The 22,488-nt window shown below is 38.7% G+C and overlaps 3 protein-coding genes across 4 annotated transcripts; all 3 read right to left on the reverse strand.

Moving 5' to 3' along the window:
* Window positions 1–2,863: 2,863 nt before the first annotated feature.
* On the reverse strand, window positions 2,864–3,250 carry LOC125587326 (cold shock domain-containing protein 4-like). Its single transcript, XM_048757579.1, has one exon. It carries the CDS (start codon window positions 3,248–3,250, stop codon window positions 2,864–2,866), a length of 387 nt encoding a protein of 128 aa, XP_048613536.1.
* A 15-nt stretch (window positions 3,251–3,265) lies between these two features.
* LOC106378478 lies at window positions 3,266–3,784 on the reverse strand. Its single transcript, XM_013818596.1, has one exon. The coding sequence runs from the start codon at window positions 3,782–3,784 to the stop codon at window positions 3,266–3,268; it is 519 nt and encodes a 172-aa protein (XP_013674050.1).
* Window positions 3,785–10,528: 6,744 nt separating this feature from the next.
* Window positions 10,529–21,226, reverse strand: LOC111209959 (putative callose synthase 8). Of its 2 annotated transcripts, XM_022710079.2 has the most exons (40): window positions 20,551–21,226; window positions 20,259–20,359; window positions 20,058–20,179; window positions 19,891–19,978; window positions 19,694–19,804; window positions 19,466–19,585; window positions 19,299–19,391; window positions 19,136–19,227; window positions 18,895–19,021; window positions 18,652–18,789; window positions 18,488–18,564; window positions 18,239–18,404; window positions 17,740–17,871; window positions 17,538–17,655; window positions 17,134–17,462; window positions 16,940–16,992; window positions 16,799–16,859; window positions 16,626–16,707; window positions 16,493–16,542; window positions 16,330–16,416; window positions 16,096–16,230; window positions 15,921–16,015; window positions 15,753–15,837; window positions 15,505–15,665; window positions 15,283–15,406; window positions 15,071–15,192; window positions 14,841–14,988; window positions 14,609–14,760; window positions 14,422–14,528; window positions 14,220–14,342; window positions 14,070–14,138; window positions 13,825–13,993; window positions 13,619–13,730; window positions 13,419–13,538; window positions 13,225–13,340; window positions 13,067–13,150; window positions 12,832–12,944; window positions 12,515–12,744; window positions 10,964–11,998; window positions 10,529–10,881 (listed from the first exon to the last, which is right to left on the reverse strand). In XM_022710079.2, the coding sequence occupies exons 1-40, from the start codon at window positions 20,795–20,797 to the stop codon at window positions 10,654–10,656; spliced, it is 5,922 nt and encodes a 1,973-aa protein (XP_022565800.1). In that variant the 5' UTR covers window positions 20,798–21,226; the 3' UTR covers window positions 10,529–10,653. The 2 variants fall into 2 exon arrangements, with proteins under 2 accessions (XP_022565800.1, XP_048612919.1); XM_048756962.1 differs by lacking the exons at window positions 19,466–19,585; window positions 19,694–19,804; window positions 19,891–19,978; ... (1 more) ...; window positions 20,259–20,359; window positions 20,551–21,226 and having other exon boundaries at window positions 19,136–19,211; window positions 19,299–19,344.
* Window positions 21,227–22,488: the final 1,262 nt, after the last annotated feature.

Consider the following 22,488-nt stretch of genomic DNA (forward strand, 5'->3'; position numbering starts at 1 on the left):
TTGCTTCGCTGCTTCCGTGGCTGCCATAAATTCTGCCTCACAAGACGATAAAGCCACAATCTCTTGTTTTTGAGAACACCAAGTTATGGGACTATCACCAAGATAAAAGATATGCCCTGTTGTACTCTTGCCATCATCGTCATCTACGTTGTGAGAAGCATCACTGAATCCCACCAAATCTTGCTTAGCCAATCGCACCAACTTCAAACCGAGATTAGTAGTGCCACGCAAGTATCTTAATACTTGTTTCAAGGTCGTACCGGGAGACTCTTTAGGTTGTTGCATATATCTACTAAGCAGACCGACACTGAAGTTTAGGTCAGGTCGTCTATGTAGTAAATAGCGAAGGCACCCAATGCTTCTTCAATACTCCTTCTCGTCGACGTCTCTTTCTCGAACTGATTTAGACAGTTTGACGTTCATGTCCATAGGTATGTGAGTGAGGTTGCAATTGTTCATACCAACTTCTTCAAGGATCTTCTTAGCATAACGATCTTGTGATAACACTATGCCTTCATCAGTCTGTCGAACCTCAATGCCTAGATAGTAAGTTAGTCTACCAAGGTCGCTCATCTCAAATATTCGAGTGATCTCCTCTTTAAACGTGATGATAGACATCAGGGACGAACCTGTTACTAGCAAGTCATCGACATATACACAAACGACAAGCAACTCCTCGTTCTTCTCCTTTCTATAAAGTGACGGTTCCTTGGAACAGCGGGTGAAGTTTAGTTCCTTTAAGATCGTATTGAGTTTGATGTTCCACACCCTAGGCGCCTGTATCAAGCCGTAGAGAGCCTTATATAGCTTATAAACCTTTTCTTCTTTACCCTTAACCACGAATCCTTCAGGCTGGCTAACATAAACTTCTTCCTTTAGTTCTCCATGTAGGAATGCGGTTTTAACATCTAGGTGATGTATTTCCCATCCTTTAGATGCTGCAAGTGCAATGACCAATCTGATTGGCTCAACACGGGCGACTGGAGCAAAGACTTCATCGTAATCGATTTCATGTCTTTGAACGTAGCCTTTTGCTACTAGGCGTGCTTTGTACTTGCTGATGCTTCCGTCTGCATTCCTTTTGATTTTAAACACCCACTTCAACCCGATAGGTTTGAAACCTTTTGGTAGATCAACAAGTATCCAAGTCTTATTTTTTCGATCGAGAACAAATCATCCTTACATGCGTCGATCCAAACTTGCATCTCTTTCGCTTCATTGTAGTCCCACGGTTCGTTGTTTATCACCATTAGAAGCCTTTCACATTCTACTTCAGCTAGAAGAACATAGTCATCTAGATACGAAGGTTTTGACCTGATCCTTGTCGACCTTCTTACATTCACCGTGGACTGTTCCTCTGTTTCCTCATCATCATCATCATCTTCGCTTTCGACTTCTTCACCTTCAATTTCTGTCTCACTCGTTGTATGAGATATGGTTTGAGGTTCATCACTTCGTAGAGGCATTAGCTCAACTTCGAATGAACCAGACTCATCATCGCCACTAGCTTCAGGCGTGGCCCAACTCTATTGTTTATCTTCCTCGAAGACAACATCGCGACTAACTATGATCCTTTTGCTAGAAGGATCATACAATCTGTAAGCCTTTGTGTCAGGCTCTACTCCTAAGTGCACCAAGATCTTCGATCGGTCATCAAGTTTCTTCCTTCCTACGGCCTCTGTTCTGGCATAACAGACACAACCGAACACCTTGAGATGTTCAATGTTTGGACGCTTCGATCGCAGCGGTGTTTGTTCAACTAGAGATCTCGTTTCAATCTTGTTGATCAAGTAGGTAGCATGCCTCACTGCTTCCCTCCAAAACGTATTTGGTACATTCATATGTTTCAGCAAGCTTCTGGTCATCTCGAGTAAGGTACGGTTTCGACGCTCGACGACCCCGTTCTGCTGAGGTGAGTACGGAGCTGTCAAGTGCCTATTGATACCGTTCTTATCGCAATAGTCCTTGAATTCTTTAGAAAGAAACTCGCCACCTCTGTCAGACCTGAAGGTTTTCAATGTCACCTTTGTTTCTTGTTCTACAAGGTTCCAGAATGATTTGAATTTGTCAAATGCTTCGCTCTTTCTCTCAAGCAATGCTGTCCACATGTACCTCGCGAAGTCATCGATCAGGACGAACACATAACGCTTTCTTCCTGGTGTGTGTGGAGTAATGGGTTCACACAGATCTCCAGGAACAAGTTCAAGTGCTTGCGTTGCTCTGTATGATGTCGACTGTTGGAATGGTCTCCTTGTTTGCTTCCCGAGTAGGCAGGAGACACAAGTTTTCTTCTCGATCGTCATACTAGGTAAGCCAACGACTAGGTTTCTGTTTATCATTGTCTTCATTGCTTCATTGTTGAGATGACCTAGACGTGCGTGCCACTTTGAGGACTCGGATGGTGCTGTGATTTGTAAACAATGGATGGTATCAGCTTGTAGAACGACTTTGTATAGTCTGTTCTTTGATCTTGTACACTTGACCATTACTTGACCTGTCCGGTCAAGTAGCCTCAGTACATCGTTTTTCATAATTACTTCGCACCCTGCTTCGGTGGCCTCTCCTAAGCTCACTATGTTACTTCTAAGGCCAGGTATATAATAGACATTATTCAGAACTTTCTTGTTGCCTCCTTTTAGGATGAACTTGATAGAACATTCCCCTTTGATTTCGATGCGTGAATCGTCTCCAAAAAGAACCATTCCGGTAACATCTTCATCGAGTTCATAAAAGAACAAGCGGTTTACACTCATATGATTGCTTGCTCCGTTGTCGAGATACCATAGATTCTCCATGCCTTGCTCATCCTCGAAGGTGCTTGGCTTTACCTTTTGCTCATTCAAGTAAACAACTTCATGCATCATCAGTTCATAAGCTTCTTGCGTATCATCCTACTTTTTTCTACGGTTTCTTGGAGTTTAAGCTTCGCATCAGGGCACTCGGAGGCGTAGTGGCCAAGCTTATCACAGGAGAAGCAGGTAATGTGACTCTTCTCCTTAGTCCCGTATTGGCCTTGCTTGTAGGCTTCCTTTTGCGCGTAGAAAGCTCCATACCTTCCTCGGTCTCTACCTCCTCTCCAGTTGCCTCGACCACCGCGTCCTCTTCCTATGCCTGTCCCATAACCGTCGGTCTGAGCTTCATTATTCACATACATTAGCTTCCCACGATCCTCAACTTCTTCTTCTTCTTCTTCACTTATTCTTTCTTCATAAGCTTTCAATCTCCCAACTATATCCTCGAAACTAGTCATATTAAGATCCAAAACTTACTCAAGAGATGCGACCATGTGGATGTACTTCTTCCTTGGCAAGGTTTTCAAGAATTTCTTCACAAGTTTTGGTTCTTCTATGATCAAACCAAGAGAGGCTGATTTTGATGAGATTTCTGTTAGCTTGCTGACGAAGGTGTCGATGCTATCTTCTTCCTTCATCTTAAGCTTGTCAAAATCAGTCATGAGTGTCTGCAGTCGAGCTTCTCGAACTCTCTCGGCTCCGACATGTCGAACTTGTATCGCATCCCAAATGGCTTTGGCCGTGTCGAGATGCCCTACCTGCAACGTCAGTGCTTCGGGTATGCTTTGAAATATCAAAGCAATGGCCATGTTGTTCTTCTCTTCATGTTTGCTTCCAGGATCAATCGTTTCCCATACTTTGTTGACCTTAAGAGCGATCTTCATCCTCATGGCCCAGACGGTGTAGTTAGAGGCATTCAACATTGGAAACTTAATGGACGAAGGTCCGATTTCCTTCTTGCTCATCTCGGTTTCATCTTTCACGTCAGCCATGGTTGTTATATCGTTCTCTTGCGGATATTGATTCCAATAGAGGGCTCTGATACCAAATATAGAAATCAAAGAATCGAATTCACTTCAAACAACTTTGTATTGCTTTAGAAAAATAACACAAAAACTAAAGCTCAATCACTCACACAATCCATAAGTAATTCAACAACATGTTCTTTGTTATAAGATAAACTTTGAAATGATCCTCCACTCCTTTACCAACTCAAGCACTATGATCATCTACTCATCAAGCACTATGATCATCTACTCATCAAGCACTATGATCACCCACTCATTTACCAAATCAAGCACCATCTTTGATATTTTATGTATTGTTGCTCACTATAAATACCATCACTCATCTCACTCTTTTGTACACAATTACATCTTCTTCTTCTTCCTTATAATAAACTCTTTCTCTCATATTAAGTGTTATTTGCTTCCTACGGGTATTGAATTCTACTCTTATTTAAATTTCCCGATACTATAAATTATAAGTTATTTCATAACACGTTATCAGCACGATCACTCTGCGATTTGGTAAAATTTATTTGTATCATTTATACCCTGTTATAATGGTCGGTATACCGCCTCTACTATTATTTATATCATGTTATAATGGCCGGAATACCGCCTATATTATTTACTAGTAATTTAATTTATTTATTGGTCGGCCGAGCCGCCTTATATCCTGTTTATTATTTATTGGTCGGCCGAGCCGCCTTATATCCTGTTTATTATTTATTGGTCGGCCGAGCCGCCTTATATCCTGTTTATTATTTATTGGTCGGCTGAGCCGCCTTATATTCTGTTTATTATTAATTGGTCGGCCGAGCCGCCGTATAATTTATTTATTATTCTGCATTGATCGGCTGAGCCGTCGCATGATTTGTTGTCATATAACATAAATATTTCATTGTCATAATTTTTCACTTTTATGAAATTTTATAGATTTGATTGACCGTTTAATACGATATTTTCAGACTAATTTTTGGTGCACTCGATTTAACCCCAACGGTCACAAAGAAAATTTTTCAAAAATTTCCCCTTTCTCCAACGGTCATGAACAGTAATTTTCATCTATAAATACAACTCATTTTCACTCCATTTCATCATCCAAAACATTTCATCTTCTCTCAAAAATTTCAAATCGCTCTCCTCCGATTTTTCATTTCAAGAAAGATGATTCGCGCACTTTTGTTTTTATGTGCCATTTTTATTTGTGTTTCTATTTATGGTTCATTCGTTGGAGAATTTACTCCGAGTGAATTTAAGATGAATATCGGTTTAATTTTATTTACATCGCTTCTCCTTGTAATTGCTTGTATGATTAATGTAAACGGTTTTTAAATTATGAAGTTCTAATAAAATTACTATTTTGTGTTTTAGAAATACAAATGGCAAACATCGAGAAACTCCAGTTCCCGGCTCTAAAAGTAACCGGCGAAAACTATGTCAGATGGGTCACAAATGTGAAACCTTATCTTGTAATAAAAAAGATATCTGAAGCTATAAAAGTCGGTAACAAATCGCCACCCGAGCATATAGCCGAGGCGATAATCTTCCTGAAGAAGCACTTAGATGAGAATCTAACTCACGACTATGGAGACGTTGAGGACCCAGCTGTACTATGGCAAGCCTTGAAAGACAGATTCGATAATCAAAAGGAAATCAATCTCCCTCACGCTCTTGAAGAGTGGAAAACCCTGAGGTTTCAGGATTTCCAAAGGGTTAGAGATTACAATTCCACTATCTTGAGGATAGTTGCACAATTAAAATATTGTGGTAACCCTGTCACCGAAGCAGAAATGCTTGACAAGACATACAATACCTTCCACAAAGAACACAACGTCTTATCCCGAATTTACAGAAAATGTGGGTACACCAAATTTTCTGAATTGATGGTAACACTCATGTTGGCTGAAAAGAACGATGAGTTACTAATCAAAAACCATAATTCCCGACCCACGGGAGCCAAGGCATTTCCCGAAGTGAATGCTACGGCGGTAGAATATTCGGGAAGGAGAAACCATACCAATCGAGGTCGTGGTCGGCGTTTCAACAACAAACGTGGAAAGCCTTACTATCCTAAAAGTATTAGATCTAACAAATGGGTTAGATCTGAACAACCTCATAAAGGCAAAGAAACCGAAGAGGATACCACAAAGAAAAGTGAGACTGTATGTTACAGATGTGGATGTAAAGGACATTGGTCCCGTACCTGTCGTACTCCCCCACATTTGTGCAAGTTATATCAAGAATCCATAAAAGGAAAGGCTAAAGAGGTGAACCTCACGGAAAACGTTGAAGGGACCTCATACCTTGAATCCTCTGATTTCGCAAATGAGCTGGACTAGAATACTCTTGAAGAGTACGGAAATGTTTCTAATAAGACTGCTGAATAGTCCTCATTTGTAATGTATAATAATTATGTTTTCAAAGAATAATGTTGTTTTAACAACAATATTTGTATAATTATTGTGTGTTTTCTTTATATAATCAATGAATAAATTTCACGTTTCACTTTTATTTAATGTTTATGATAATTTCAGAAATGGATCAAAATACTAATGGAGCAAAATCCAAGAAACGGATTCGTGAAATATGCATACCAGATAGTGGAACAACGCACACTATTCTGAGACAAAAGAGATATTTCTCTGATATAAAACCGACAAGAATTGTCGTCAATACAATATCAGGTCCTGCAGACGTGATTGAAGGAACTGGTAAAGCAAACTTTACTTTGCCGAATGGAACAAAATTTTCCATAAATAATGCTTTATACTCTCCGAGTTCTAAAAGGAATTTGTTGAGTTTTAAAGACATATATCTTCACGGATATGATACTCAGTCTGCAACTGAGGATGGAAAGAAATACATGTATGTAATTTCTGAAAAATGTGGCAGAAAACACATATTGGAAAAGTTTCCAGAACTTCCTTCGGGATTACATCATACTTATATCGATGAGATCGAATCAAATCTTGTAGTAAAACGGAACCCAGAAGAGTTCACGTTATGGCATGATCGCCTTGGCCACCCAGGCACTACAATGATGCGTAAAATCATAGAAAGTTCACATGGTCATCCATTGAAAATCCAGGAGATTTCTCAAGGGAATAAAATGACATGTGTTGCATGTTCTCTAGGAAAATTGATCGTAAGGCCATCGCCAACCAAAATCGATAAAGAATCACCAAAGTTCCTTGAAAGAATTCAAGGTGATATATGTGGACCGATACATCCACCATGTGGACCATTCCACTATTTTATGGTATTAATTGACGCATCCAGTAGATGGTCACACGTTTGTCTATTATCATCTCGAAATGTGGCATTTGCGAGATTTCTAACTCAGATAATCAAACTGCGAGCACAGTTTCCTGATTATACTATTAAAAGAGTTAGACTAGACAACGCTGGTGAATTCACATCCCAAGCATTCAATGACTATTGTATGGTAATGGGAATTGAAGTTGAACATTCGGTTGCTCATGTTCATACGCAAAATGGTTTGGCTGAATCTTTAATTAAGCGTCTGCAATTGATTGCAAGACCATTGATCATGAGATCAAAACTTCCAACCTCTGTATGGGGACATGCCATTTTGCATGCAGAAGCACTCATTCGGATCAGACCGAGTGCATACCATAAGTATTCTCCACTACAGTTAGCGTTTGGTCGAGAACCAAACATTTCCCACTTTAGAATCTTTGGTTGTGCGGTATATGTGCCTGTAGCACCACCACAACGAACAAAGATGGGACCACAAAGAAGGTTGGGAATATATGTTGGTTGTGATTCTCCATCAATTATAAGATACCTAGAACCACAGACTGGTGACGTCTTTACAGCACGTTTTGCTGATTGTCATTTTGACGAAAATGTATTCCCAGTTCTAGGGGGAGAAAACAAAAATGTTGGAAGTGATATAAAATGGAGTGTACCATCATTGTTATATCTTGATCCTCCTTCTAAAGAGTCAGAACTAGAAGTTCGACGAATTATGCATTTACAGAGTATAGCTAACCAGCTACCTGATGCATTTGCAGATACCAAGACGGTAACTAAATCTCATATACCAGCTGCAAATGCTCCTGCTCGTATCAAAATGCCAAATGAACAAGAAAAGGAGGATGACACACGAGAGCCAAAAACACGCCTGAAGCGTGGTAGACCTGCTGGTTCTAAGGATAAGAATCCTAGGAAACAGAAGAAAGCTGAAATATATGATGCACCCAAAATAGCAGAAAATATTTTGGAAGAAATAAATGATAAGGACTCTGATGAATCAGAGCATCATGAATCGAAAGATAATCATGAGATTTCTATTAATTACATCCATAATAAAAGGATATGGAATAGAAATGAACAAAATGACCTTGATGATGCTTTCTCATATATCGTGTCAAGTGAGGTAAATGAAGATACCGATGATCCAGAACCGAAATCCATATATGAATGTCAAAAGAGACATGATTGGAATAAATGGAAAGAAGCAATACAAATCGAACTTGATTCGCTTAACAAACGAAAAGTGTTTGGATCTATTGTACTCACACCTGAAGATGTGAGACCAGTTGGGTACAGATGGATTTTCGTTCGAAAACGAAATGAGAAAAATGAGATTACAAGGTATAAAGCTCGCCTTGTAGCCCAAGGATTTTCTCAAAGACCTGGTATTGATTATGAGGAAACATATTCTCCTGTAATGGATGCGATCACATTTAGATTCCTGATGAGTCTAGCCGCTGATAAAAATCTTGAGATGCGTCTCATGGATGTTGTTACAGCTTATCTATACGGATCATTAGATACTGATATCTACATGAAAATCCCTGATGGATTTAAAATGCCAGAAGCATTAAGTTCCAAACCTAAAGAGTTATGTGCAATAAAATTGCAAAGATCATTATATGGGTTAAAACAATCTGGACGTATGTGGTACAATCGTCTCAGTGAACATTTAACAAAAGAAGGATATGTGAATGATCCTATATGCCCATGTGTTTTCATCAAGAAAACAACATCCGGATTTGTGATAATCGCGGTATATGTTGATGATCTAAATATTATTGGAACTCAAAAAGAAATACAAAAGGCATCAGACTATCTCAAAGGAGAATTTGAGATGAAAGATCTTGGACAGACACAGTATTGTCTTGGCCTACAAATAGAACATTCACAAAATGGTATATTTGTGCATCAATCCACATACACTAAAAGAGTGTTGAAACGATTTAACATGGATAAATCAACTCCTCTTAGCACCCCAATGGTCGTTAGATCACTTAACATTGAAAGTGATCCATTTCGACCACCTGAGGAAAAAGAAGAGATACTTGGTCCGGAAGTACCATATCTAAGTGCAATTGGAGCGTTGATGTACCTTGCAAATTGTACACGGCCTGATATATCATTCACTGTTAATCTTCTAGCAAGATTTAGCTCATCTCCAACACGAAGACATTGGAATGGAATTAAACATGTCTTTCGTTACCTACAAGGGACTATTGATTTAGGCTTATTTTACCCTAAAGATTCAAATGGTCAAATGGTTGGTTTTGCAGATGCAGGATATCTTTCAGATCCACACAAAGCCCGATCGCAAACAGGATATGTTTTTACGATCGGAGGCACTGCTATATCTTGGCGTTCTCAGAAACAAACGCTTGTGGCTACCTCTTCAAATCATGCTGAGATCATCGCACTCCATGAAGCAAGTAAAGAATGTGTATGGCTAAGATCAATAAGCCAACACATTTGTTCAAGTAGTGGGATTGACAAAAGTACGGGGCCAACTATTCTATATGAAGACAATGCAGCATGTGTTGCTCAAACGAAGGAAGGATATATCAAAAGTGATAGAACAAAACATATACATCCAAAGTTCTTCTCATACACTCAAGAGCTCGAGAAGAAGAAAGAGATTGAAGTAAGATATGTCCGATCATGCGACAATGCAGCCGACCTCTTCACAAAATCACTCCCTACTTCGGTATTCAGAAAACATGTCCATAACATTGGAATGCGTCATCAGAAGGATCTATGACTGCTCAATCGAGGGGGAGCTTACGTAGTTGTACTCTTTTTACCTAACTATGGTTTTTCCCATTGGGTTTTCCTAGAAAGGTTTTTAACGAGGCAACAAAGACGTTAAGCGAGAGCGGAGAGTGACACCGGTCCCCAAGGAGAGTGTTACGAAACTTAATACAAGATGGATGATCAAGGGGGAGTGTTATAAGATAAACTTTGAAATGATCCTCCACTCCTTTACCAACTCAAGCACTATGATCATCTACTCATCAAGCACTATGATCATCTACTCATCAAGCACTATGATCACCCACTCATTTACCAAATCAAGCACCATCTTTGATATTTTATGTATTGTTGCTCACTATAAATACCATCACTCATCTCACTCTTTTGTACACAATTACATCTTCTTCTTCTTCCTTATAATAAACTCTTTCTCTCATATTAAGTGTTATTTGCTTCCTACGGGTATTGAATTCTACTCTTATTTAAATTTCCCGATACTATAAATTATAAGTTATTTCATAACATTCTTCAATATATATAAGACTAGATAATCCTAATCCTATTAGTAATCATACTTTTAGTCTTTCCTAATCCTTTTTAGATAAGCATATCTAATAGATCTAGGATAGCTTGTGTTTCAAGCTAGCTTTCAAGCTTAAACCAACATAAATAACCACCCTTGATTAAAAAAAAAAAAAATCGTGAACACCGGTTAAATATTTTGTATTCAATAGAATTTTTGTACAGACTACAGAGAGCAATTAAAAGTGAAATAGTTACAAAGATGTACAAAGCAAAGGCGTGGAAGAAAGGAAGAGAAGTCTTTATTTCTTCTTCTTCCCAGCAAGAATAGGTTGAATCTGAAGCCTCCTGTTAAATGCCTCGTTGAAGAGAAACCGCGTCTGAAACGCAGAGATGATAGGAAGCCAAGCTAAGATAGCCATTGGCGCAAACAGAACAACTCCCATTCCGTAATCATAAGCTCTAGCTAGAACCTGTGTGAACTCCCACAAGCTCGTCCCTTCTATCTTTGGCCTAACAGCTTGTGCAATCTGCAAACAATTAACTCCATAAGAATCTAAAAATGTATTTGCCTTTAACAAAGAAAATAAAAACAAAGAGTGGATTGGTTACCAGAATCAGACCCCAACCGGTAGGCAAGAAAGCTAAGCAAGAGACTATAAGGTCCTTGATAGACAAGTGGCAGATGTTTGATAGCGTGATAATGACCGTAAGTATGCTCACGAAGACGAAGACTTTGAAGAACCGATACACAAGGTGCTTTCTCGTGCTGAACAGCTGCCTCCCTAAGTCAACGGCCTTGACCGTGAGGAACGTGGCGAGGATTACGACCCAAGAAAGCGCGTAGACTATAATATTAGTGCTGCTTTGTGTGATGTCAAGGTGATAGACCAAACCGTACTGATACAAAAAGAATCTGAGAGACAAAACTATCTCCAAACAGCGAGCGCCAACACCAGAGCCGCGGAGATGAGCCTGCTCATCGTTCCACCAAGACTGCCAGCTCTTATCTTGCTGAATGCCTATCCCGCCTTGCTCCTTGATCCACCTGTTCCAATCTCTCCAGTCACCGACTATTATCTCCCATGTAAACCCCGAAGGGTTGAAGAGAAACGGCGCGCATAACCAAGTGAGTGACATGAACCAGACTGAGAAGGTGATGAACGAGTAAGCCATGTTGCTTTGTGATGTATGCTTGAAGAGCTCGTAGACCACCAGGAGAATAATGAGCTCAAAGCCTTTGATGAAGTGGCTACGCGAGTATAATCTGTAGTTCTCGCTGAAGTTGGCGTGGAACACCACCACTTTACGCCCTGTGGGTCTGTACCTGGCGCCTCCGTGGAGGATCGTTCTGCCGAAGTAATGAGTTTTGGTTCCTAGGGAGAAAGTGAAGAAGAATGCGGCGAGCTGAAGCTGCATGAGTATGAAGTCTTGGAAGGCTATGAGGAAGCCTTTCTCCAATCCGATCTCCATCACCATTGGTAAACCGGTTAAGAGACCTAGCTGGAGAAATGATTGAGAGGCGAGGGCGGTTTCTAATGATTTTATGTTCTTCACCTTGGCTTCGAGAATAAGTGTCTTCTGCAAACCACTGAGGACTAGGTAGAGTTGACCATAGAGATAGATGTAAATCCCGATCACGGAGATCTGTTCAAACATCAACAAAAACATTAGAGCTCATTCACAACTAGGAATATGCCTGTGTAGATTTTGTCCGAACCGGACCAGCAGAAATTTTGTTACATGTTTGATTTAGTTTGGTATGATTTTGAAAAATAATTCGGTTTTTATTACAGTTCAGTTTCATTTTTTTTTTAAATAAAAAAAAAATGAAAAATCGAATTAACGAAACTGAATTAACCAAAAATATCCGAACTAATAGAAAATAACTGAAATTTAACCGAAAGTATCCAAATTTTTTAAAATAATTATACCGAAATCTAACCAAAGTCCAAAATTAGATTAGTTTCAAAAAAAATTAAAATAAAAAATAATCAAAAACTGAACCGATTTTTATTTTTGGTTCATTTCGGTGGGATTGTGACCAAACCGAATTAACTGAAACCGAGATACCCGAACCGAAAAAAACAAAAAAAAAATGAAACCGCAGGCCTAACTAGAAAAAAAAACGGTATTACTCAGCTGAAGTTTCATAGACGTTACCAAGCTACTGAAGTAGAATCCAATGGTGGTGAAATAACAAGACAGCATTCTGAAGAAATCAAAACGTTGTCCTAAACGGTATATGTCACGGCTAATAGTCTGCTCACTGTTTCCGTTAGCCACCTTAGCCTCAAACTTTGAGATCTGATTGAGGCCAACATCACGACCTTTTCCGACTTGAAGGTACTCATTGTAGGTTATGCATCCACGTCTTAGGGTGGTATTATAACCTGCACAATACAAGGAAGAATGTAATTTTACAGGTAAACCTTACCAAATGTCTGAAAAAGGAACTTCTTAATGTGAGATTTCATTACCGGCGAAAACGTCCTCGCTTAAGTTAATAGTTCTTGATGCTTTACTGATACCGCCTCTTGTTATGTGAAATATTCTATCAAAGACATCAGGATGCCCGTAATGAAACCGGACTCTGTATTTTAATGGAAAAGAAAGTTCAGTTTATTGGTCTCAGCAAAAATGGAAACTGTTATTTTGAAGAACTTAGAGATTATTATGGGCATCCTTTAAGAAAAAAAACTTAGAGATTATTGCCTGAGAGGATTAGCAAGAAGTCTTTGGCCGATTGTGACAAAACTGGTTTCTTGATATGACATGAACCACGCTAGAGAAGAAACACTGCAATGTCATAAAACTCAGTAAACTCCCTTCTTATGACTGTGGAAGATATTTATATGCATGTGTGTACAAACCTTCCAGTGAAGATGTGTTCTCTTAACCCAAGTATTGTTGGAGGTCTTCTTCCACGGTTCCGAAGAAACTCTTGAAGGAGGTTTCTCATTTTGAATGCCTCTTCCAGGTAGTTATCCTAACATTTATGTGAAAAGTTTTAGAGGAAGAAGAGGTGGTTCACTAATTGTACATCCAAGATGCAGAAAAAACTTACTTGGTTCATGTCAATAGTCTGAAGTGCTTCACCTCTAGTAAAAATTATAGCGTGGTTTTGATTCTCAGGCTTACCCTCTCCGATGTTAGGTGGTCCAGGAAGCTTGACTCGGTATATTTCCTAAGTTACCACAACCAAGTTACCAAGTTACCAACGTGCACATCAAATTACCAAGAATAGTTGAGTAGAGCGTTTGATACCTGATCGAAACCGTTGACAGCTTTCACCAATATAGAGTAGTAAACCTTCTCAGGGTTATCCGACACGATTTCTTCCCTCTCCTCAACGTATGCAACACGGAGAGATGAGTACCTGAACGCAACAAGTCATGTAACGTTGCTTTAGGAAAGCATGCACAAACTTTGTCTACTGAATCTATCTGAGATCATGTTTAATGACAGCTTACTTTATCATCAGGTCGAGTATGTCTTGTGCGTGAGGATCCCCGGCTGATTTTTGAGCTCCAAACATTTGGCAAGAGACAACATATGTGAATTTCATATCTGCCAATGCATCAAGTTGCGCGGCTAAAGGTCTGTTACTTCGCTCCACGTCATCATATCCTTCAAGAATATCTATAGGAGACAACAGGTGATCAGTTTTCCAAACAGAAATTTGCAAAGATCAGAGAGGAGAGTCAAAATGACAAACCCTCATCATCTGCCATGTCAAGGAAGGCCTGCAATTTCAGAGCTTCTCGGCAGTACATCATACCACGAACTATGTTCATGCATGAAAACAACATTAAGTTTGTTACTTCCCTGTATAAGGCAATTTGCACATAGTGTGTAAGTTTCTCACCTGTTCTACTCAGTGTTTGTCCACGGAACGATGCCCAGTTTCGAAGCTCCTCTTCTTTACCCTCTCTCTTTAACGCGTCCAAATTCTCACATCCCATTCGCTCCAGAAAGTTTTTCCACTCATCTAACGACCCAAAGATTTAGAAAATTTTGAAACATGACCAGAGAAAACATTCATCAATCAGAATAAACATTGATTTTACCTGGAAAAATCTTCTGCATATAAAAGATGATTGACACGCTGGAGTTTGCGGAATGTAGTTCCTTGGTTGAAAAGTTAATATCCTCCTGATAATGCGGTGTCAAGACACTGCAACCAAAGTGTTAATCATCAGTTGTTGATCCAAAGAATCTATATATTTTACTGAGGGAAAGTTGTGCAAGGCAAACCTGAAGGACATCATATTGCGTACTTTAGGAGCGTCTGGCATATCCATGAAAAGCGAAGTAGCAAAGAAAGATATGCGTCGTCGAGCATCTAAGTTCTCTGGTATGTCCATTGCACTATCTTTGACGGTTAACAACAACAGGAACCGCTGGATCTGCCAAGACCAAATTAGAAAGATGAGCATTTTTTCACAGGATTGGAACATTTGAATGAAGACGATCACAGTGTACGTACCTGTTCACTCAATGAAGTACTATCTGGCAGCGGAAAATGAATGCATCTCCTTTCTCCATAGGATTCAAACAACTGTGGTTCTATAACCCTCATAAAAATTCCTGTGTCCTCTTCTGAATCTTCCAGAGGCTCAAGCAAATCCAGAATTCTAAACATTTAAAGAATTATTAAGCAAGTTCACCTTTAAAACTTCACAGATAGAGGCTACAACAGCTTTGAAATTCACTAACCTGTGACCATGTACCATCATATCATTTGTCACAAGCTCAAAGATATCTTGAAGAGCCTTTACAAGTTTACTATGCTGCTCTTCAATTTTCTCAACAGGGAGTTTATCTTCACTTCCCTCAACCTGGAATGTACAGAAGAACCATTGGAACTAACTTTAGTTTTATGAAACGAAAAAGATACAAAATCTTTCCCACACCAGAAGATCAATTACCAGAAGTTGAACCAACTCAATACATTTTTTATGCAACGTTGGAAGCTCTTTCAACTTAAATTCTTCAAGCAAACTTGACTGTCTGATGCTTTCCTCTATCTCGTTTATTATGCCAGATATGATCCTGAGACAATGTTAGATATATATAAAAAAAAATTACATACCAAAGGCAGGGGAAAGTGAAGTAAGACTTTTAACTGGAGGAGGTATATAAGGCTTTACTTTTTCTCGAGATCACCAACAACAAGAATCTGAAGGATGTACTTCAATGACTCATAACATTCTTTTACTGCGTAGTACATGTACTCGTCTCTCCGAATCCTTCGATAAAGAGCCTCATCCTTGTCCTTAAAATCTTTTGCAATGCTCAGAGCTGTTGTAAACTACTAAAGATGGGGTAGCTATATTTACCAACAAACCCAAAATTCCAACCAAAAACAAATTGTGTAGAAACTTTTTAAGCAATGTACCTTATTTGCAAGGAGGAAAATGGGCCAACGGATGATCCCTGATAATACCTCCGATGACATTGGCATCGTCATCAAATCTAGTTCCCTGATGATATAATATTAGACATATAATATCTATTTATATATGCGAAAACTTTACATGATAACAAGACAATGGAGGGAGTTTACTTGTTACTTATCAGATCTTCTGTTCTGAAACTGTTAATGACCTGGTTCCATACCAAGACAAACTTGGCCATACTATTTTTCTGGCCATCAGATCCCTGGAAAGGAAAAAAGGGTACTTCTTTATACAGATTTCAAATATACAAGTTAGTACGAGATCGATTCAGAAAGCTCTTACCCTGCAAAAATTGAAGGGGAAAAAGCCGCTTTGTTTTCTCCTTTTCTCATCTTTAATTGAGTGTGGAATAAGGGATGCATTGAAAGCAGATGGTAAAGTATGAAACCGGCCTCTCAACATGCCTAATGTTCGAATCTGAATACAAACAAAGGAACATATTAACCTGGAAACAGCAACACCTGGCCAGGAACTGCACAAAATGAGAGCTGTCGCATTGAAGCAATGTGTGCTTACCTCACCAAGGTGGTGCAGAACTCCATACAGTCCACCAAAGATAGTACAGAAAACTGAGTACCATATTTGTGTATCCATGAAATAGACCTGAAAGTTCAACATTTGTTTCAGAATGCAAGTTAAGAGATAGTTTGTCACAACACTCATATTTCTAGAAACTCACCACCATGATTGGCGCCCATACTGCAACAATTGCAGCCGCATTACTCTTCACTATCAAAGGAGAAAACAAAAGGTTCTTTAGTGCGCCATGTACTTCAAAACAAAAGAAAGAAGCTAAGGGTATTGGAGTAAACCTTCTGGAAAAATTTCATGCCATTCATAGTTCCGCACGCCAACTTTCATAATCAGCCGTGTAGGTTCTATTAAAGGCTTTATCTGCATTTTCAAATCATAAGAATCAAAGATACTGTCTGAATTCTATAGTTAATAGTGGGGCCTATTTGGAAAAGGCATCAGTTTCAGCTACCTCAAATGCATAGCTAAAAGCAAACTTGGTCAGGAGAACCAGAATCCAAAAGAAAGTGTACCTGAACAGAGAGAAAAAAAAATCATAAAAATATATGATTAACAGAAGCAACACTGTGGAAACTGCCCGCATGAGACATACTTGAATTGTGATATCTGAGTTTCCTGCACTCCTCGCCCAATGAATAACCTAGGCTGCAGGAAATACACTAGTATTTTATAAAGTAATCGGATGATACCTTGTAAAGTGAATTTTGAAATACACCAAAAGTAAAACAAACTGAAGAAATTGTTCAATGTATTTACACAAAACTATAGTGTATGAGATGGAAGTACCTGTCCCCACCAATACAAAGTTTTGAAAATGCGATGATTCGAGGTCTCAATGTATTTGCTGATGGCAGGAACGAAAAACAAGACCAACTCAACCCCACTTCCGGTCAGGTATATAGTGACTGCCACCATGTACGGAGAAAAACACCATTCACCAAGCCAAGTTTTGTAACTTGTGAAATAGCAAATGTATTTCCTTCTTGAATGAGAATACAGAACTGGTAGAATAACTGTCCACATCGCAGCCAAACCCAACCTCGCCATCTGTTTCTTTTTTTCATTGATTGGCATTGTGGTTCTGGTTTTCCACTTGAAGATTATGTCAAGAATACCTGAAACAAATCCTCCAAAGTGTCAGCAATAAGTACTGTATCTAATTTTATACATTAAGAAAATTTCTAAATAACCTTTTATAAGCTTTAGAAATGCAGAAGTAATGAAAATGCTCATGACATCTTCAAATATGTTGGCGTTGAAGATTTGGAGTGGAGATTCCACGTCATGACAAGCCATAATGATTAATGCCTGAAGAAGAAGTAAGAATTTTTCATAATCAGTAAATGTATACTTGAATATAATCTGAAAGATAAGAGCAGAAGAAGAGGATACCTGTAGAGACAAAACAAAGAAACTCCACATTCTGTCAAAGCTCCTGAATATCTGCCAAAAGGAACGAATCTCTACAAAGTTTGTCTTCCCCAGCCATCTTTGTGTTGGTTTAATTTGTTCCTCAGTGATAGGCTGCAGTAACAAGAACACCATATGTCACAAGAGAAGTTTTGTATTATGATTCTAGAAGCAATGCACTTTGCTGAACCTAAAAACGTAATTCCTAGTGACAACCTAAGTAACTTTTTTCTGAATTTTGATTCTGGAAGAAGTTAACACACGAGTTGACCGATTTGAATAATGTGCTTACTTAGATTTTAAGCGAATAATATGCTCTGTAGTCTCTTCAACAAGCTAGCAACACCATACTGCTATGACACAATGAACAAGCTACTGATGAATATAGGTTTCATTATCCTTTTAGATTACTTAAGTGTGTGTATATGCAAATGCATAATCAGGGGAAGAAATGTCTCCATAAGTTTACAAGGATATGTACCCCAAGTTCTTCGTCATCCTCCATTTCTTCATCTGTTTTCTTCATCTGCCTGCGAAATCTAAGTTTTTCTCTCCATCTCCTTGGTTTACTGGTATCTAACGGTTCTAAACAGAAAAAGTCATGTTCTGAACGCATTGGCCAGCCTAATTCGAAGCATTCAATAGACCTGTGGAAGTGTGATTAGTGATGTTACAGGCTTTTAAACACAGATTTGGTAGCAAAGAGTCATAAGATAATGAATGTTCTGACCAGAAAAACTCGTTGAGATCATCGTAGTTTCTCCACATAGAATTATCAGCAGTTCCATTCTTGTTCTTCTCAGCTTCCTGCAGGCATAAAAATCCATAAACTTTACAAATGACCATTTAATTTTTTTAAGTTAAGTCAAGCACTCCATCAAATAGAAAGATCACCTTTTCGATAACTTTGTATATTGGGGTAACTACTTTCTCAAGAAAAGTTTCGTTTCCTCCACCATATGCTGGAACGACCTTCTCCCCAGTTATCATACTAACGTCACCAGCTAAAACTCCATGTAATTCATATGCCATCTGGATTAACATCAATATAAGTGTTGCAGATACTGATCAAATTAAACTGATAAATATTTGAAGAAGACATACTAAAAAGCATATAAAAGAAGTTTTTCATCATACTTGATGGAAAATATAACACAAGCACTCTGGCATGAACCTCAAATTTGAAGCTTCTCCCCATATGAGAAGGTAGAGTCCTATGTACAGTGTTTTATATTGTAGGGCTTCCTTTTTCACACATGGCAACCTGCAGGTGGATTGTGAGGCCACAAAGTTAGATATAAAAAAGGCCTAAAGAGATGATGAAACGACACAAGATGTCAATAGATTAAGAAAAAAAAAAAGATATTTGTAAGAATACCTGATGTTGTTTTTTCTCCCAAGAAACTTACACCAGCTTGTGTAGTTTTTGAAGAATTTCTTCATCAATGCATCTACTGCTTCATCACCAGACTGATTATAGGAATTAAGATTATTTCCAATTTCAAAGATGGAGGAATAAAGAGGGGGAATAATAACAACACCTTTGGTTGTGAAGACTGTTTCTGAGGTTGCCGTATAATGGTGTTGCTGAGTAGTAGGATCATATGTTCTCTTTGATTGGCAACATTTCCACTCTAGGAAGAAGATAAAACCGAAAGTTTGGTTACCATATCTGATTACAGTCTTTTACAAAGTTTCTGACAGGTACCTGGAAACCAAATGCGTACTGCAGAAACTCAAATAAATCCACAAAAGGCTGGTGTCTCTGAAAGTCCTCTGGAGGAGGCAACCCACGTGTGTTACGTACAATCGCAACAGCAGCTTTAATCTGTAGTTTTGGAACAGAAAATAAAATTTTACCATGACATAACCAATTCATACTAGTACATATAATAACTCAGCTTTCCACATGAGGCCTTATGTATGTTTAGTATACCTCAGGTAGATGCATAATTGCTTGGTGTACCCCTCCTCTGTCAAGAGGAAGAATATTATACGGCACATAGAATTCAGATTTTGCCCGAATGCTTTCTCTATCCGCAATGGCCTATATATCAGAAACCACAATTTCAAGGTTAGATACACAAATTTGCGACAGAAGTTATATATACAGATTCAAGTGGAGGACAGGACCTGAGGGCCAGCGCCACTTGTGACAGTCTTAAGGACTTCATACAAAACAGAAGCAATTCTGCGTGCGTTAACCAACTTCTCTCGCTGACTATTTCAAGATCAAAATAAGATTAGTGTTGACTAGCTGAAACCGAACTACAAGTATAGTTAGTGAGAAACTGAATTACCTATGATCCAAATTGAATGTAGCACCATGTTTGATGATATACTCTTTGTAAGCATGATAAACACGCTTGAGTTCTCGAACATCACTCTTCTCCTTTCTTCTTATCACAGTAAACTCTTCATCCTATAAATAAACCCAAAACAAGTCAGACTAAAGTAATCCGAACCGTCATATCTTTTTCACAAGAAGCATAAGACTTTGCCTGTTCAAGCCTTTGGAGAAGAGACGTTTTGAATTGCCGCACACCTCTTCCCGTTGAGTTTCTGTCCATGTGGTGAGCTATCTCAAACGCATGGAAACGGCCTACCAATCAAAGTTTCAATTTTTAGACTGCATAAGGTTTTGTATTCATGGAAAGATTCGATTTTTAGACTGCAGAGCGTTTTTATTCATAAAAAAGTGTCGATTTTTAGACTGCAGAGCGCGTTTGTATTCATGGAAAGTTTCGATTTTTAGACTGCAGAGCGTTTGTATAGAGAGAGATGGGAACTCACAAAGGTAAGCGATACGAGGTTCTTCAGACTCAACCAAGTTAGCAATACGAAGAAACCTCTGAATCTCTGAGGCTAATGTCGCCGGAAGCCTCTCGCTGTCGAAGGGCTCCGACACGTGTTCCCGGAAAGTGAGGGATCTCGTGTACTGGTGTTCTCGTTCCGGCGAATCTTCTCGGCCCTGAGCCGGACGTGAGTAGCTCGTGCTCGGGACGTCTATGGGGTCCACGGGGACGATTTCGTGAGACATGGTTTTGGAGAACTCAGAATCAGACGGGAGCTGATTCTACTTACTAGGGATTTGGTCGGTAGGGTTTTGGAGGGAAGCATTCGGGAGGAGTGGGGGAGATGAGTGGAGAATGATGGGGTTTGTTTATATAAAGCGGTTAATTGCTTAGCGAGGTGAGTTTCCATGGCGGAGATTTTTGAAAAAGGGAGGATTTTTTTTTTTTTTTGGGAGAGAGGTGATGATAGGATGATGGTGCGATTTCTTTTTGCTTTTCTTTATTAGTTGGAGAGACGTTCTTTTTTTTTGGAGGGAACCCGGTGATTAAAAAAAATGAATTGCAAAACAATATAAATTTCAAAGGCCAGAGATAGTAGGCAGGTTGTCCCATCGCCGCGCGGACCGTGTTCTCCAGAATAGCTGTCCAAATCCGTCCCGCTATATGTATAAGCTTTTACGGGCTGGCCCGCGGGACTAATGATAATACGCGCAACATGACGTTTCACGCCGCAACATGACGCTTTAGGACATTGATTCAGGTTGTTGATTGAACTGGATATGATTCTTCAGTCATTGATTTGCTTATTTGTTATTCAAAACAATAGTTGTAGTTAATTTTGTCACACTTCAAACATATTAACATACCAATTAAAGATGTTTTTCATTATCTTATAACTCATAAGTATTGGTTATAGTTTGATGAATCCAAAAATTAAATAAAACCAAACACCAAATCAAAACTGTCAATCCCAAAGTAAATAAAAAAGAACACCAAATTAAAACACCACCGAAGCTCGACTCGTAATCGTCGGAGCTCGAATCGTAATCGTCTGAGCTCGAATCGTAATCGCCGAAGCTCGAATTTGAGGTCCTTTCATTTTTCGGGGGAAAGTTACACGAATCACCTTCTCTCTCTCTCTCTCTCTCTCATTTTTTAGGTAAAACAAGAAATGAAGAAGAAAAAATTATGGGTCCTTGTAATCCCGCTTCGGCCCATCCCGAAAAATCCCGGTCTCGTAACAATCCGTCCCGCGAGGTCTGATAATTTGCGGGCTTATAAAATTTCGGACCAATACCATCCTGCGACAGTATTTTACGGGTCACACTTGCGGTACAGATCCATGATTACCATCTCTACTCGAAAGTCAAAATAATCTTCAAAAAAATAGAAATATTACATTAACTAGTCTAATATTCACTCAATCACACATATACGAACATATTTTAACATGAATATGTGAAATTAGTAACATGAAATTTAAAGTTTAAACAAATCAATGATTCCAAAAAGAACGTCCAGAGTTTGGTTACTACATGTTGGTGATTAAATCAATGAGATCATCACCATGTACAAGCAAATATGAGATTTATATTAGAGTAGAAGTGTCAAGTAGCTTGCATAATTGGTCTTAGATGTCATAAAGATTAAAGTGGAAAATGACTTTTTAATTAACTTAAGTAAGCTTTTTCTCCAAAAAGAAACAAATTAAAGAAAGGGTTAAAGTAAAAGGTAACAGGATATGCAGAGACAGAGATTCGGTGTATGTAGTTTTCTTCAAAACAAAAATTGTTTTATAACTAACAATGGGGTATCACCGCAATAGTTTACACCACAAAATACCAACGTGCATGGAAAAAGAAGAAAGAAAAACATATAAAAAGTTGATTGACTGTAAAGCAGCCAAATCTTATAATATAAATAAATTGGAATGTAA

The sequence above is a fragment of the Brassica napus genome, chromosome C5 (genome assembly GCF_020379485.1).
Source record: "Brassica napus cultivar Da-Ae chromosome C5, Da-Ae, whole genome shotgun sequence".
In the NCBI taxonomy this organism is placed as follows: Eukaryota; Viridiplantae; Streptophyta; class Magnoliopsida; order Brassicales; family Brassicaceae; genus Brassica; species Brassica napus.